This window comes from Balaenoptera musculus, chromosome 8, assembly GCF_009873245.2.
Source record: "Balaenoptera musculus isolate JJ_BM4_2016_0621 chromosome 8, mBalMus1.pri.v3, whole genome shotgun sequence".
Taxonomy (NCBI): domain Eukaryota; kingdom Metazoa; phylum Chordata; class Mammalia; order Artiodactyla; family Balaenopteridae; genus Balaenoptera; species Balaenoptera musculus.
The window spans coordinates 66220439-66233138 of NC_045792.1; the positions used below are offsets into that span (position 1 = coordinate 66220439).

Here is a 12700-nt window from a genome sequence, read left to right on the forward strand (position 1 = left end):
AGCAATTGATTTGCTCTTCTGCTTCTGAACTTCTGTTTTCATTTGGGTACCTGGTGGAATGCTGGGTAATAAGAGAGTCAAACCTGACTTTATTTAACAAAAGAAAAAGACCGTATTCTGAAGTGTCTGGAGCTATGTGACATAAACAGCAAAGGTGATGACTTTTCTCCTTTCCTCATTGACTGATTACCCTGTTAGAAAAGAAAAGTATCAAACTTCCGTGAACGTTTTGAAGAACTTTTCAATCAGCCTAGCAGAGGGAAACATCTCAAGCAACTCTAATAGAGTAAGAGTGGGTTGTGGAGATGTAGGTACTTATTTCCATGTGGACCTGGAGTTAATGATTCCTGGTCACTGCACCCAAGTGTGCACAAACGCACTCTGTATTTGGGCAAGCAGAACCGCCCCTGTCATCAGCATTTCATAAACACAGAAGTCTCAGGTCTGAGAGAGGCCCCATGATGTACTTTTGGAATAGAGCCAAGCCCACAGCTCTTTTGTAGTTATTCCGCACAGTCTGCGTCAGCCAAGCAGGCAAGCAGCCTGGGCTGCCATTTTCTCAGCTCCCCGCACCTGGGCCCTGGAGAGGTTGTAAGGCTTGTAGCTCGTTGGGGAAGGCATCTGTGGTTATACCTATGCCATTCCTTTGGTTTCCTTGAGGGTATTGATATCCTTTTATTAAGGGTTACATGACTTGGGGGCTGGAGTCCAAAGTGACTGGTCCAAAGAGAAACCCATGAGCTTGTATTGATGTCAAGGTGCTCTTGACAGAGAAGGAAGGAAGTGTGACTGAGCCAGGTTTCCTGTTCATTATACCAGGGTTACCCTCTGAGGGGATGGCGGGGCAGGTGGCAGGTGGAACTGCAGGACCAGCTAAGGGTAGACTGACGGGCACTGAGATTTGTATGTGTCAGGCTCAGTTTGGCTGTAGGGCATTTGCACACACACAGTCAGTTTATCATAAAATCCTACTGACTTCAAAATTTGTCTTTTTTCCTGGCATTTCAGTGTCTGAAATGTTTCGGGCCTTTAAAAAAAAGTTACCAGAGAAAGCTGGCTTCAGGTTAGAACGTTCAGCAGATTAGCAAATGGAGCTTCAACTCGAAGAATGCCATCTGACCAGAGGCAGCAAAGGCATCACTTCAGTCTCTGGGGACCAATAATCCTGCAGGCATCCGGAGCCCTCATGGTGTCATTCAGCTGCAGCAGTGCCCTTACAGATACTCATTATGCCCATGTGTATCCCCGAATAGCTGTTAGATGAGGCTCGTTTTTTTAGTTGTATCCCTGCATAGCTGTTAGATGAGGCTCGTTTTTTCAGTTGAGAGCCAGAGAAGTGTATAAAATATAAAATTTTATGCAAACGTTAAGCTCTTTTTCAAGGGTTAATATAAGCTTTTTGAAAATTCACATGGTGCTCCCGGCAGTTACTGGGCAAAGTGGTGTCTCTACCTTGGGACCACCTGATTGATCTTCCTTAGAACCTTCTAGTACCTGTAGGCTTTGATTTTTTTTTTTTTTCCCCCTCCTTTTGGCCTTGCCTTTGGCGCCTCAGCATGTTTATTCATCACCTTTGGGTAAATCTGTAAACACTGAAGCCACCTCTCAGCTGGTACTCAGTGTCTTAGCCTGAAGCTTCCCTTGACCTTCACTCTCTGTCTGAACTCTGAATGACAGCTGGGGAGAGCGCTCTTTTTACTCTGATGTCACCATTTTGCTCCTGCTTTGATGGAGTCCGGGCCTGGGATAGCGTGTATAGACCTTCTGCAAGCAGCCAGGACCCTCGACATGTTTACTGAGTGTGAAGCCCTGCCCCACCATCAGGGCCTGCCCCACACCAGGGGCCTGACCATTTCTCCACCTGTACTGGGGAAGCCTCAGAACCAGCTCAAAGGAGTTGGGAGTTGCGGTTGTTGATAATTGCCCTTCTAGATAGTTACCTGGGTCACACATTTCTCCTAAAATGTGGGAAAAAAACCCCACGCTCCTACGCATTTTATTGTACCCAAGTATCATGTGTTTGTATACGTATATATTTTTTAACTAAGAAGAAGAATAACCCTGCCTTTGTAACGCAATCCTTTTAACAAATTGTTTATTGTTGTATCCAGGTAACAAGCATGGTAAGTATTTTCACCAAATTGAGTATTCTGTACTTTAGCTGTGCTTGGCAGACTTTTTGGCTAGCTGTGTGTTATCAGCCTTGGCTTTTTCAGAAAAGACCCTTTTAGGAAAAGGGGAAACCACTTACCTGGTAGCATCCCCTGTGTCCTTGGCTATAGGAAAGAACCTGTCTAGCCTTTGACGCAGGCGGGGATACCTGAGAAAGCATGCCCCCCGCCAGCATGCTGCTTGGCCCCGTCATCGCCCTGCCTCATCGCCCCGCCGCCCCGCTGCTTCTCAGCCTCCCCACCAGGTGTGTGCCAGGGCTCCCAGGCCAAGCACACAGACGGGCCTCCCAGCACTCTGCGATGGTCCTACCCCAGATCCACAACCACGCCTCTTCTCTCACCCTCCTCCCATCTGTGTGCTTGAAAGCAGGGCCTTTTTTCCCCTCTCCTTGAGTCTGTTAAGTAATTGGAGACATCTCCCTTTGGAAGCTGGAAAAATAAATACATTGTCCACTCTTCTCAGAGGCTTCCCATTCTGTTGGAAAATGGATTAAAATTTTTTTTCTTTTTAAACCTTGCTACTGGGTGTTCTCAGTAAACGTTCAGAGTTACAGTAGGTTGAGTGTGTTTTTAGCCTTCTGGCTGTGTTTATTTATCTGTGCATGTTTGCTTTTTTGGCCTTTTTTTGTGGCTCTGTATTTTAGTCCCTGTGCTCGTGGCTGTGCCTATTTAAGCTGCCCGGTAGCCATGTGTTGTGTATTAATTCTGTGTGTCACTGTCACCTTCAAGGATCAGACTGCAAAGGATAAGGCCCTGCAGCACATGGCCGCCATGTCGTCAGCCCAGATCGTATCAGCCACTGCCATTCACAACAAGCTGGGGCTGCCAGGGATTCCACGCCCCACCTTCCCGGGGGCGCCGGGGGTAAGTCGTGAGCTGGATCCATAATGATGGCCCCTGAGCGCATGGGGTCCACGTGGCCAAGCACAAAGCCATCCACCTGGCACTTCTTGTTAATTGGGTCAGGTGTAAGAGAGAGTAAGGACCATTTTGTGGTGCCCTGTTGCTGGGTACAAAATGGTGAAAGAAAGCATGGAGCTAGGGAGAGGGAGGGGGGAGAGTAAGAGAGGGAGAAGGAGAGGGAAGGAGCTTAGTCCCTGAAGACGTGGAATTAAGTATCACTTTTTTGGTGCCCTTCCAGGTTGTTATCTGCCTCTTCGGCTCTATCTTTTTAATCCTGGCCCTTGGTCCCTTTTCCTGTGTCCTCAGGGTCACTTTATGGCAACTAACCCCTAAAGGGACAGAAGTATTCTATTATCATTTTCATTTTGCACCTGCCAAGGGCTGAGAAGCTTAATGTTATGATCTCATTTAATCCTCAAAATAATCTTAAATGCCTCTTACTGTTATTGCCATTTTACAGATGAGAAAACTGGAGTTAATTAGTAACAAAACAAGAGTTTGGGTTACTTGATCATAATCACATGGTTAGTGATGTCAGGACTCAAACCCAGGGCTCTCTGACTCCCTTGACATCCTACTGCCTTTCCAGCAGGCCGCCAGTCAGCAGGCACCAGAAAGCTCAGGAAAGCTCACAGCAAAGGAGGCGTCTCTACTGCTGCTCCGAGCTCCTGGCCTCTCGTTCTGAGCTGTGTCCTCTCCCCGTGCTGGGAGCTGTGGAGGCACATGTTACACAGGAAACATTTCAGAATGGAGGGAGGAGGAGAAGGGTGGGTGGGCACATGGGTAAAGCAGTCAGATGAGATATTTTTGAACCCTCTGCAGTGCACCCAGATTTCAGTTGGGTGTCAGGTGAACGCTGAAGAGCTGCTGCCTAGTCCCTGCCCTCCGGGAGATTTTCTGGAAGAAAAGCCAGAGGGAGCTGTAGGTTGCAATCTTCTGCAGGGCAGCGACCATATCTGCATTTAGGGAAGGTCACTTTGCAGCTGGTGGATGATCTGAACTCACTGTCTTTAGCAAAGATTACAGTGCATAGACATCCTGAGCAATGCTTTGAGGTGAACTCATAACCCTGAAGCTTTTTGCATTTTGCCTTCCAGTTCTGGCCGGGAATGATACAAACAGGACAGCCTGGATCCTCACAAGAGTAAGTTTGAGGAGGGGCCAGCAGTGACAACTAGGGGCTGGTCACAGCCCACCCCGGGTAGAGGTTTCCTGGCACCAGACTGCCTGCAGACTTGGAGGAGAAGGGAAATTTAACCTGAGATCACTGAAGTCATCCTCCATTGTTACCTACTGAGGCAAATAGCAGGAAAGAGACTGCTCAGATCCGGGAGACGTGTAAACACCTCACTCCCACCTTAAGTATTAGTGGTCGTGCAGCTGGCAACAGGAGGAGGGTCTCCATCCCTTCATGGCTTTGGGGGGCAGAGCCTGGGGTCCTCCTGAAAGTGCTTGCTTGAGAGAGGGCAGTGGAGGTGATCCTGTATATAGCCCATTGTATTCCGGCTTTCCCTGTAGTGGGGGCAGCTAATAGAAAATCCTACTGATGCTTTGAGGGCAAGGGAAGCAAGCTCAGTAAGCTGGAAGATAAGGGCAGTCTAGGGATAGAAGCAGAAAGGAACTCCTGCCCATATATTCTCAAAAGAACTAGAGCTATTTGGCCCAGAGAAGGAGAGCCTGAAACGTGTCCCAATCCTTGCCTGGAAATGGTGACCACTGACCTCGGTCTCTGCAGGGATCAGAAGAGAGGTTCAGAGGTAGATATCACAGCACGTGCAAGGCAGGCTGACGTCTGTCCAGCTCGTCCCCCGGAACTGGCATGAGGCTTGGTGGTTTGGTCCCCAGCAGCCTGCTGGCCCGTCTCAAACGGACAGCATACCTGGGTCTCTGTCTTGGCAGAGGTCTGCCTGGGCTGTGCTACCACCTGCAGACAGGGAACTTTACGGTGGCGGGCCCCCAGGTGGGTCCCTAGCCCTGGGAGGCCAAGGCCAGGGGGAAGTAGCCGCTGCTGCAGTCGTGGTTTCTGACTCTCTCCGTCCTCTGTCTCCAGCGTCAAGCCCTTCGTGCAGCAGGCCTACCCTATCCAGCCAGCGGTCACAGCCCCCATTCCAGGTGAGTCTCTGCGGGACCCTCTTGCTTTGTTCCACAGCTGCACACCCTCCCTCACTTGCAGAGCCATGGACGCCCCCTTCTCGCCGGCACCCTCCTTAAGGCAGGGCTAGCCCGGAGCTCAGGAGGGTCGGGGGGTGTCCCCTCCCAAGTCCTGATTCGCCTCGGTCATCTCTAGAGAGCTCTTCTGATGGGCTTTTAAAGAAACAGGAAGCCTGATCACTTTCACTCAGGACCCTGGGTCATCCTTGGAAGGGGAAGTTGCTGTGGTTCCTCCCTCGTCATAAACAGGCCACGTCGGGCAGTCCCAGTCTTGAGGGCAGATAGGGTTTTACTCACCCTTTCTCAGAGAAGTGCGTTTCAAGTCCGAGCACGCTTTTTTAAAGGAGCACTTACACGGAAGCCCAACCAGAAACGGGGGACCCAGCCGGCCCGCCTGCCTCCCGCTGCACGCATGCGCAGAGGCTCAGTGGGACTCTCTCCGTTAGAGACTCCCCAGGCTGCCGTGCATTCGCTCGTCGCCCTCTGCTCCGACACCACGGAGCATTGCAAGAGAGTATTCCACAGTGCTGGTGACTGCAGCCTTAGGGAAGGAGATGGTTGAGCACAGGAGGTCTTTGTCGCCTGCCTTTCCTGTCTCACAGGAGATCTTGGCCAGCACCTGCTTGCACTCTTCATCACTCTTGCCGTGGTCCCCAGCGAGGCCCCTTTGCCCAGGATTAGGTGTCCTCACGCCACAGCCCTTAACCTGAGCTGGCGCCGGCTTTAGAAAGAGCCGCCACGTGCATTGCGCTTCTCCGGCTGGCCCTGCCTCTGGGCTCCTCTGCCAGAACCCACCACTGCCTGGCTCAGCTCCACCCCTGACTCTGGTGGATGGGCCTGTTGGCCTTTCCTCCTGGTAGGGCCCTGCCCCGGGGTTGGCCTGAGGCCCGAGGGGAGGTGAGCGGCCAGGTTGAAGGTGACGATCGATCGGTATTTCAGGGTTTGAGCCTGCGTCAGCCCCAGCTCCCTCGGTCCCGGCCTGGCAGGGCCGCTCCATTGGCACAACCAAACTCCGCCTGGTGGAGTTCTCAGCTTTCCTCGAACAGCAGCGAGACCCAGACTCGGTGAGTGTGCCCGGAGAGGTGTGTCCTGAACCCAGGGTTTGCCTCTCTTTCCCTGCCTTCAGGCCTGACAGGTAACCTGTGTGAAGCAGACCTGGGGGAGGATAGCGGAAGAGCCCTTCAATTAAGTGAAAAGGTATTTCTGTTGAGAAAATATGTGGAACTTTAGAGCTAAATGGTTATGGATGCTGTGGACTGCAAACTCCAAGGATTCCTGGAGCTGTAGCGAAGGACCTTAACAGGCTCTTGCATGTGGTAAAATGTAACATGTTTTGAGCCCTGCCCTGTGGCTGGTGCTGTGTGCAAAGCTTATAGATAGGATCACATTTTACCCTCACAAAACCCCATAAGGGTAGGTGCTCTGTGGTACATGAGAAAACAGAGAGGTTAAATAATTTCCCTAGAGCCACACAGTTAATATCTGACGGATTAGAGATTCAAACTCATGTCTTTAAAACTCAAGCCTAAACATTTAGCCATTATTCTATACTTCTTTTCAAAGCTGTGTCTTCTCAAGATAACAAGTTACTACCTTCTGAAGGAGAAGTAACAGAGTAGTACTTTAGCAATTTGAAGTAGAATGTGATGCATTATAATACCATAAATACCAAGAACATTGGCATCTGGACTCTATTTGTCGCTTTTCTTCCTTCCCATTTCCCCGCCCCATCTAGTGCCCGTCATCTCCCTGTTTCTCAGCCAGGCCCACCATTTCCCCTGCATATGTGAGCCTCCCTTCTTTCCCACCCGGCAAGCCCAAGACCCTTTCTTCCCTCCCACTCCTTGGCTGTGAGTATGAGCATTGCATCTGTGTGTGGGTGAGCCCAAGGCAAAAACTAAAGAAATCATGAGTTTGTCTTTGGGAGCTTTACCAACTCCTTTCCATATTTTGTACCTCACCCCACCCTGCTGATCTCGGGGGCTACCAAAAGCACACAGGTGCCATGCTCTCTGGGTATTTGCCGCCTTGCTGTCATTCTGTTACCAGGAAAAAGCATCATGAATGAGTTCACCGTCTGTTGTAAGTAACTTGGATACGAACATCTGGAGGTGACCTCTCCCAGGAGTATTTGTACTTTGGCTCGCTGGAAAGCCTCTGATGGTAGGATGGGGGAGATCCCACGGGTAGAGGGGTTTCCACCAGCCATCACCAGAGTGGAGACTCTGGAACCCACATGTGACCCCCTGACATTTCTGTCTATGAATTGTGAATGCTGGGAGCTGGTGGAAAAATAGAGCCTGCTCCAAAATTTGGAAAAAATGAAGAAAGAGATGTAGAGTAGGTCATTGGGCCCATTGAGGCAGGTAAAGGAAAATGAGATTATTGAGAACAGGGAAGAGAAGGCCACCTGGATCACTCTTCTCTAGTGTCTGAGTGGCTTTACAAGAAGGGTGATGGTGAGAGATTAAATCCCTGTCTGTGGGAGCATTGAAATAAACAACCAAAAAGATTACCTTCCTGATTCTTTTCTTCCTCTTCTGTCTGAGAAGTGTAGATGGTTCTTTGGCTGAAGGCTGGGCTTTGGCCCAGATTGTGCTTCTGCTTTCTGTAACTTTTGTTTGTATGACACCTCATTGCTCACAGAGTACATTGTCGTTGGTTATTTCATTTTGTCCTCAACGTGCTGGTGAACTGGATTCTTTTTTTCCCCATTGTACAGATGAAGAAACTGAGGCCCAGGCACATTAAATGACTTAGGATATTTAGCCAATAAGCAGGAGGACCAGGAGTTCAGATCTTCTGTTTCCGTGTGCTCTTTTCACTACTGTGAACCACCACCAATTGTGAAGGTCTCTTGGATTGTGTATTCAGTCTGTGTATCTCCTGTATGAGCAAATCTCTCTCTTTGCTTGTGACCGTTTTTTTAAGGAACAGAACTCCAAGACATTGGGAAGCAGAAGTCCCAAGATGTTAGTTGTTATCCTTGCTACAAGACTCAATATATATGTTTTATCACAAAAAAAAAACAATTTTTTTTTTTTTTAAATTTAAAAAGCCTATGGCAGCCCCCTCACATTGTAACTGTCCTCCTCAGTTATGGACCTGTTGGAATAACAGGTCCGGTTGGAATAACAGAATGACCGGTTCCTCTTTTTCCTGTTGTTGGTGTTAATTGGGCTGCACACTGTGAATCACCGACAGATTCATTCAGTCCATTCTATAAACATTTATGAGCACTTGCATGTTCAGGGCGCTGTACCGAGGAGGGGCCGGCCCAGTGCTGCACAGCCAGCCACTGACTCTGCCCTTGGTGCGGGGGTGGGGGGGGGCGGTGACGTCTAGTAGGGGAGGCACACGAGGCGATAGTCACACATGAGGCCGCTGCAAAGTGTGGTGACTGCTGGGGAGGGAGAACACTGGATGCTGTGAATGAGGGGCAGGGAACCGGGCAGGCTTCGTCAAGGAAGCAGCCCTCATGCCAAGAGGTAGAGCATCGATATGGGCAGGGATGAGTAAGGGAGAAGAGCATTCCAGAGGCGATGACTGATGTAGATAAAGCAGGAGGTGAAAGCTGGTGAATAGTTTAGAAAGGCAGGGCCCACCAAGTCCTTGGAATAGAGTCCAGAGATACATGTTTCATGTATGTTCAGGATTACACTTAAGGCTCTGAACGGTTCGCAGTTTGCAGGGCAGAAATAGAGACACAGATGTAGAGAACAAACGTATGGACACCAAGGGGGGAAAGTGGCGGGGGGTGGTGGTGGGATGAATTGGGAGATTGGGATTGACATAGATACACTAATATGTATAAAATGGATAACTAATAAGAACCTGCTGTATAAAAAAAAATTAAAATTCAAAAAAAAAAAGAATCTGAACGGTTCAACTAGATTTGACCTTTTACTGATGAATGAACAGGTTTGGCTCTTCAGCTTAGACTCTAACACGTGACTTTAATGGTGACAGATGTGGTAAACTAGAGAGTGAATTTCCAGAGTAGCATGGACTTAAGGGAGACCACCCTGGACTGAGGACCAGGCAAACTAGATTCTCCTCTTGGCTTTGTTGCTCCCCAAGTGTGCCTTATGTCCTCTTGGGTGACAGTACAGGCAGAAAAGGGTTCAGACCTGGCCACAGCCATTGACTAACGATCTCTCCAAGCCTCTTCTATTGAAAGAAATAGAATTACCTACCTCGTAGGGCTGTGATAAGGATGAGAAAAAATCACACTGCACCAAGCTCATTAATTTATTTGCTTGGTTTTTGCCAGCACTACCCATAGCCCCATGATTCCAGTGAACCTAAGCCATTGCAAAGACGTAGGGGGAAATGTGTGTACATGTCTGTATGTAGACAAAGATTTGCAGAATCCAAAGTTGAATTTGTTTAGGACCTTAAATTATTTGTCACTTTGTTGGCTTCCTTATCAAATTAACATGCTTAATGTTTGATGTTAAATTTTAAGGATAGTATATCCAAATTTGTTTAAATGTACCAGGTGAGTTTATTTTAGATGGCTTTAAATTTTCCTATAGTTGGAAGTCTGAGAGCCAAAGAAACCACTCACGTGCTACATGTTTTTTCAGTGTGACCTTGGACCTCAAGGGCCTTTACATGTTCATTGTTACAGCACCTTATGTTTGCAAAATAAAGCACATATTATATAATGTGAGAGGCTGGTGCTTGAGACTTGTCAGAATGCTTCTTTTAGGTAATCTTGTGAATTCTCCCCCATTTCAATTAGTCAGCCACCTCTTTTAGTCCCAGCTATGCTGGAAATTCACTCTTCAGTTTACCACGTGTCACCTGCTACCACTAAAGATTCTTCACAATTCTGCCACCCCTACCAGCAGTAGTACCGGTGATAGCCAGCACTGTCTTACCCAACTCTATGACATAGCCTGCCCAGTATTAGGCAGCCAGCTGACATTGGAAATGGGATTCAGATCCAGGTCTGTCGATTCCATATCCTGAGACCTGTAACCAAAGGTTGTCAGGTCCGTTTGTATCTGATGTGAGTACCTGTAGCCAGCCGTAATCTACAAGGAGCTAAGGGAAGACTAATCTGGGGGATGAGCGCCCCCTGCTGGCTCTGCATCATGTGTAAACCAGACATTTCCCGGAGTCGGTGGTTGTTTATATTGGTGGAGAACCAGCAAGCCGGTCCCTCTGTTACCTTTGGCTCCACTAGAAGCTAAGAGAAAAACAGCAGAGGGTGAAGAAAGGAAGATCTAAAAAACAAAGACTATTTTAGAAGTGGTTAGTAATGCTTGAAAGTACACTTTCTACGCGATTTCAGTGTTGCGTATCAAAGGACTTTGGGTGTTAAGTGCAAGATCCTCCACCCAGGGTGGGCTTTTTAAAAGGGCCTTGCCTGTAATCAGGGCCCAGTTCCTGGAGACCTGAAGCAGCTGCTCCTTTAGAGAAATGAAAACCCGGCCTTGGTGAGCTGTAAGCTGAATCCCGTGTGTGCATGCAGAGTGGTTTTCCTGATAAAGCCTAACGGGATCCTTCTGCCTGCTCCCTGGGGCAGGGCAGGTTCCTCCAGCCGCCCCGCAGCTCAGCCACATGTTCCCAGGCAGAGGTTGTGTATTTAATGCCTACCGTGATCTGGATTCCAGAACAAGCAGGGCTGTGAGCAGGAAGAGAGTGTGTGAGTTCGGTTAGGTAGGAGTTACACAGCCAGAGAAAAGCAAGCTTTGGGATGGAGAGGGCGGGACAGGAGATTATTCTCTTTAGATTTTGAAGAAGCAGTATCTTGGGGAAGAAGTTCCATGATGTGGTGCAGGAGCACACCTGACCAGGGAGACACCTCCGCTAGTTGCAGCCATCACGATAACCTCCAGCATTGGCTGAGCTGTGTCCCAAGCACTGCGTGCCAAGCATTTGACACAGGCACTGTTCTTACGTCCCGTCTCTCAGCAGTGGAACGGAGGCTCAGGAGCATTAAGGTACATTATCAAGTTCTACTGCCAGGAAATGGCTGTACCATGGTTTGGCTCCCCTTTGTATATTCACCATGTCACTGTACTTTTGAAGAAATTAAAAAATCACTCAGATGCAAAAATGGCTGCCCTTCAAGGTCTGAGCTCCCCAAGCACAGCCTGGATGTAGCAGGCCCTTCACACGGGGGCAGCCAGTGAAGGAAGGTGATCGGGACGTTTGGAGAAAGAAAAGTAAGGACACTTGATTTGGGCTTCACAGGAGGAGAGAATTCCTGAATGATGCCCAGGCTTGGACGATGACAGTTCCTCAACCAGAAGGTGAGGAGTTTTGCTGCCTGGAATGACCTGGCCCCTTATCTTTATTTCTGAGTGGCTGGAACAGCCTAAAAGCATGGAACTTCCCCAGTGCGGGGAGTGAGTCAGCAGTCTTCACAGCCTGAGGGAACCTGAGTTCTCCCCTCTGGGGGGAGTCTTGTCCCTCAAGTTCTGCAGATATATTCTGCAGACAGCCTGATTCTTTTCCATACAGGCAGTTGGTTAAATGTGGGCCCCAAGGATGATTTCATGGTTTTATATAGCTTCTTTCAAAGGCCTAAATTCACAGATCAACTGAAATTCCTTTGTCAGATCTCACAAATCCTGACTTTGGTTTGGAAAATGTGACCAGTGCAACTCTGAGGAAATAGGACATTGATGAGGGCCGTGGCAGAAAGAAGAGTCAGTTGTTTTGTATGGGAATTCAATTGGAGAAGTAAGATCAGAAGCAGGGTTTAGATTCCAGATTGCCAGGAGGATCCTCGCCTATATCCTGGACGGAGTGGAAGAGGGCAAGTTCTCTCTGAAGAAGCTTCCAAGTCCTGCAGTGCCTGCTAAGGGGGTCACTACATCTCAGAGCGGGGTTGTGTGTTCATGGGAAACAGCTCTTTGGGGAGATTTGGTTTCTGGTCCTTCAGAAAAGAGACTCTTTCTCTCCCCCAGTTCATGGCTTGTGTGTGGCTCTCATTAATAGTTAACCTGCATCCTAGCATCTGTGTAGCTCCCTAAGGCTCACACAGAACTGTCATGTTTCCTGTTTCGTGTGACCTCACACTGACCCGTGAGATGAGCAGGCCAGGTGACATCTCTGTTCAGATGAGGACACCACAGCCCAGAAAGTTTAAGCAACTTGGCTCAGGCCACACAGCTCAGAAACAACAGGGCCTGGCTTCTAACCCATGGGTTCTTAATGTACGCATCACATATTTGAATAAATGGTCAGAAAGCACATTTGGCCTTCCAGGTCCTCAGGAGGACTGCAGCGGGTCTGACGGTTGGCTGTGCTCAAATGTTCATGCTTCTCCCTGCTTTTTCTCATACGTGTTACCCCGTGTGGTCTTCCAGTAGGACGTGGGACATGGAGTGTTCTCCAGTGCTGGAGGTGACAGGTCGCTGTGGTGGGGTGTGGCCTTTCCCACCCTGTCCTGCACGACTGCCAAGCTGTGCTGTCAGCTCATGCACGCCAGCTGCACCCTCTCGTAGCAGCAGTGG

General features: G+C 49.0%; 1 protein-coding gene across 12 annotated transcripts in view; it reads left to right on the forward strand.

Moving 5' to 3' along the window:
- TEAD1 (TEA domain transcription factor 1) overlaps positions 1-12700 on the forward strand; it is a 264671-nt gene that overhangs the window by 203769 nt on the left and 48202 nt on the right. For 10 of the 12 annotated variants that reach the window (XM_036862668.1, XM_036862667.1, XM_036862665.1 and 7 more), the window contains 5 exons: positions 2112-2123; positions 2901-3035; positions 4172-4218; positions 5125-5186; positions 6165-6289. In XM_036862668.1, the coding sequence (XP_036718563.1) occupies positions 2112-2123; positions 2901-3035; positions 4172-4218; positions 5125-5186; positions 6165-6289 (381 nt within the window). The remainder of the gene's footprint in view (positions 1-2111; positions 2124-2900; positions 3036-4171; positions 4219-5124; positions 5187-6164; positions 6290-12700) is intronic. The other 2 variants (XM_036862669.1, XM_036862659.1) reach the window with 1 other exon arrangement.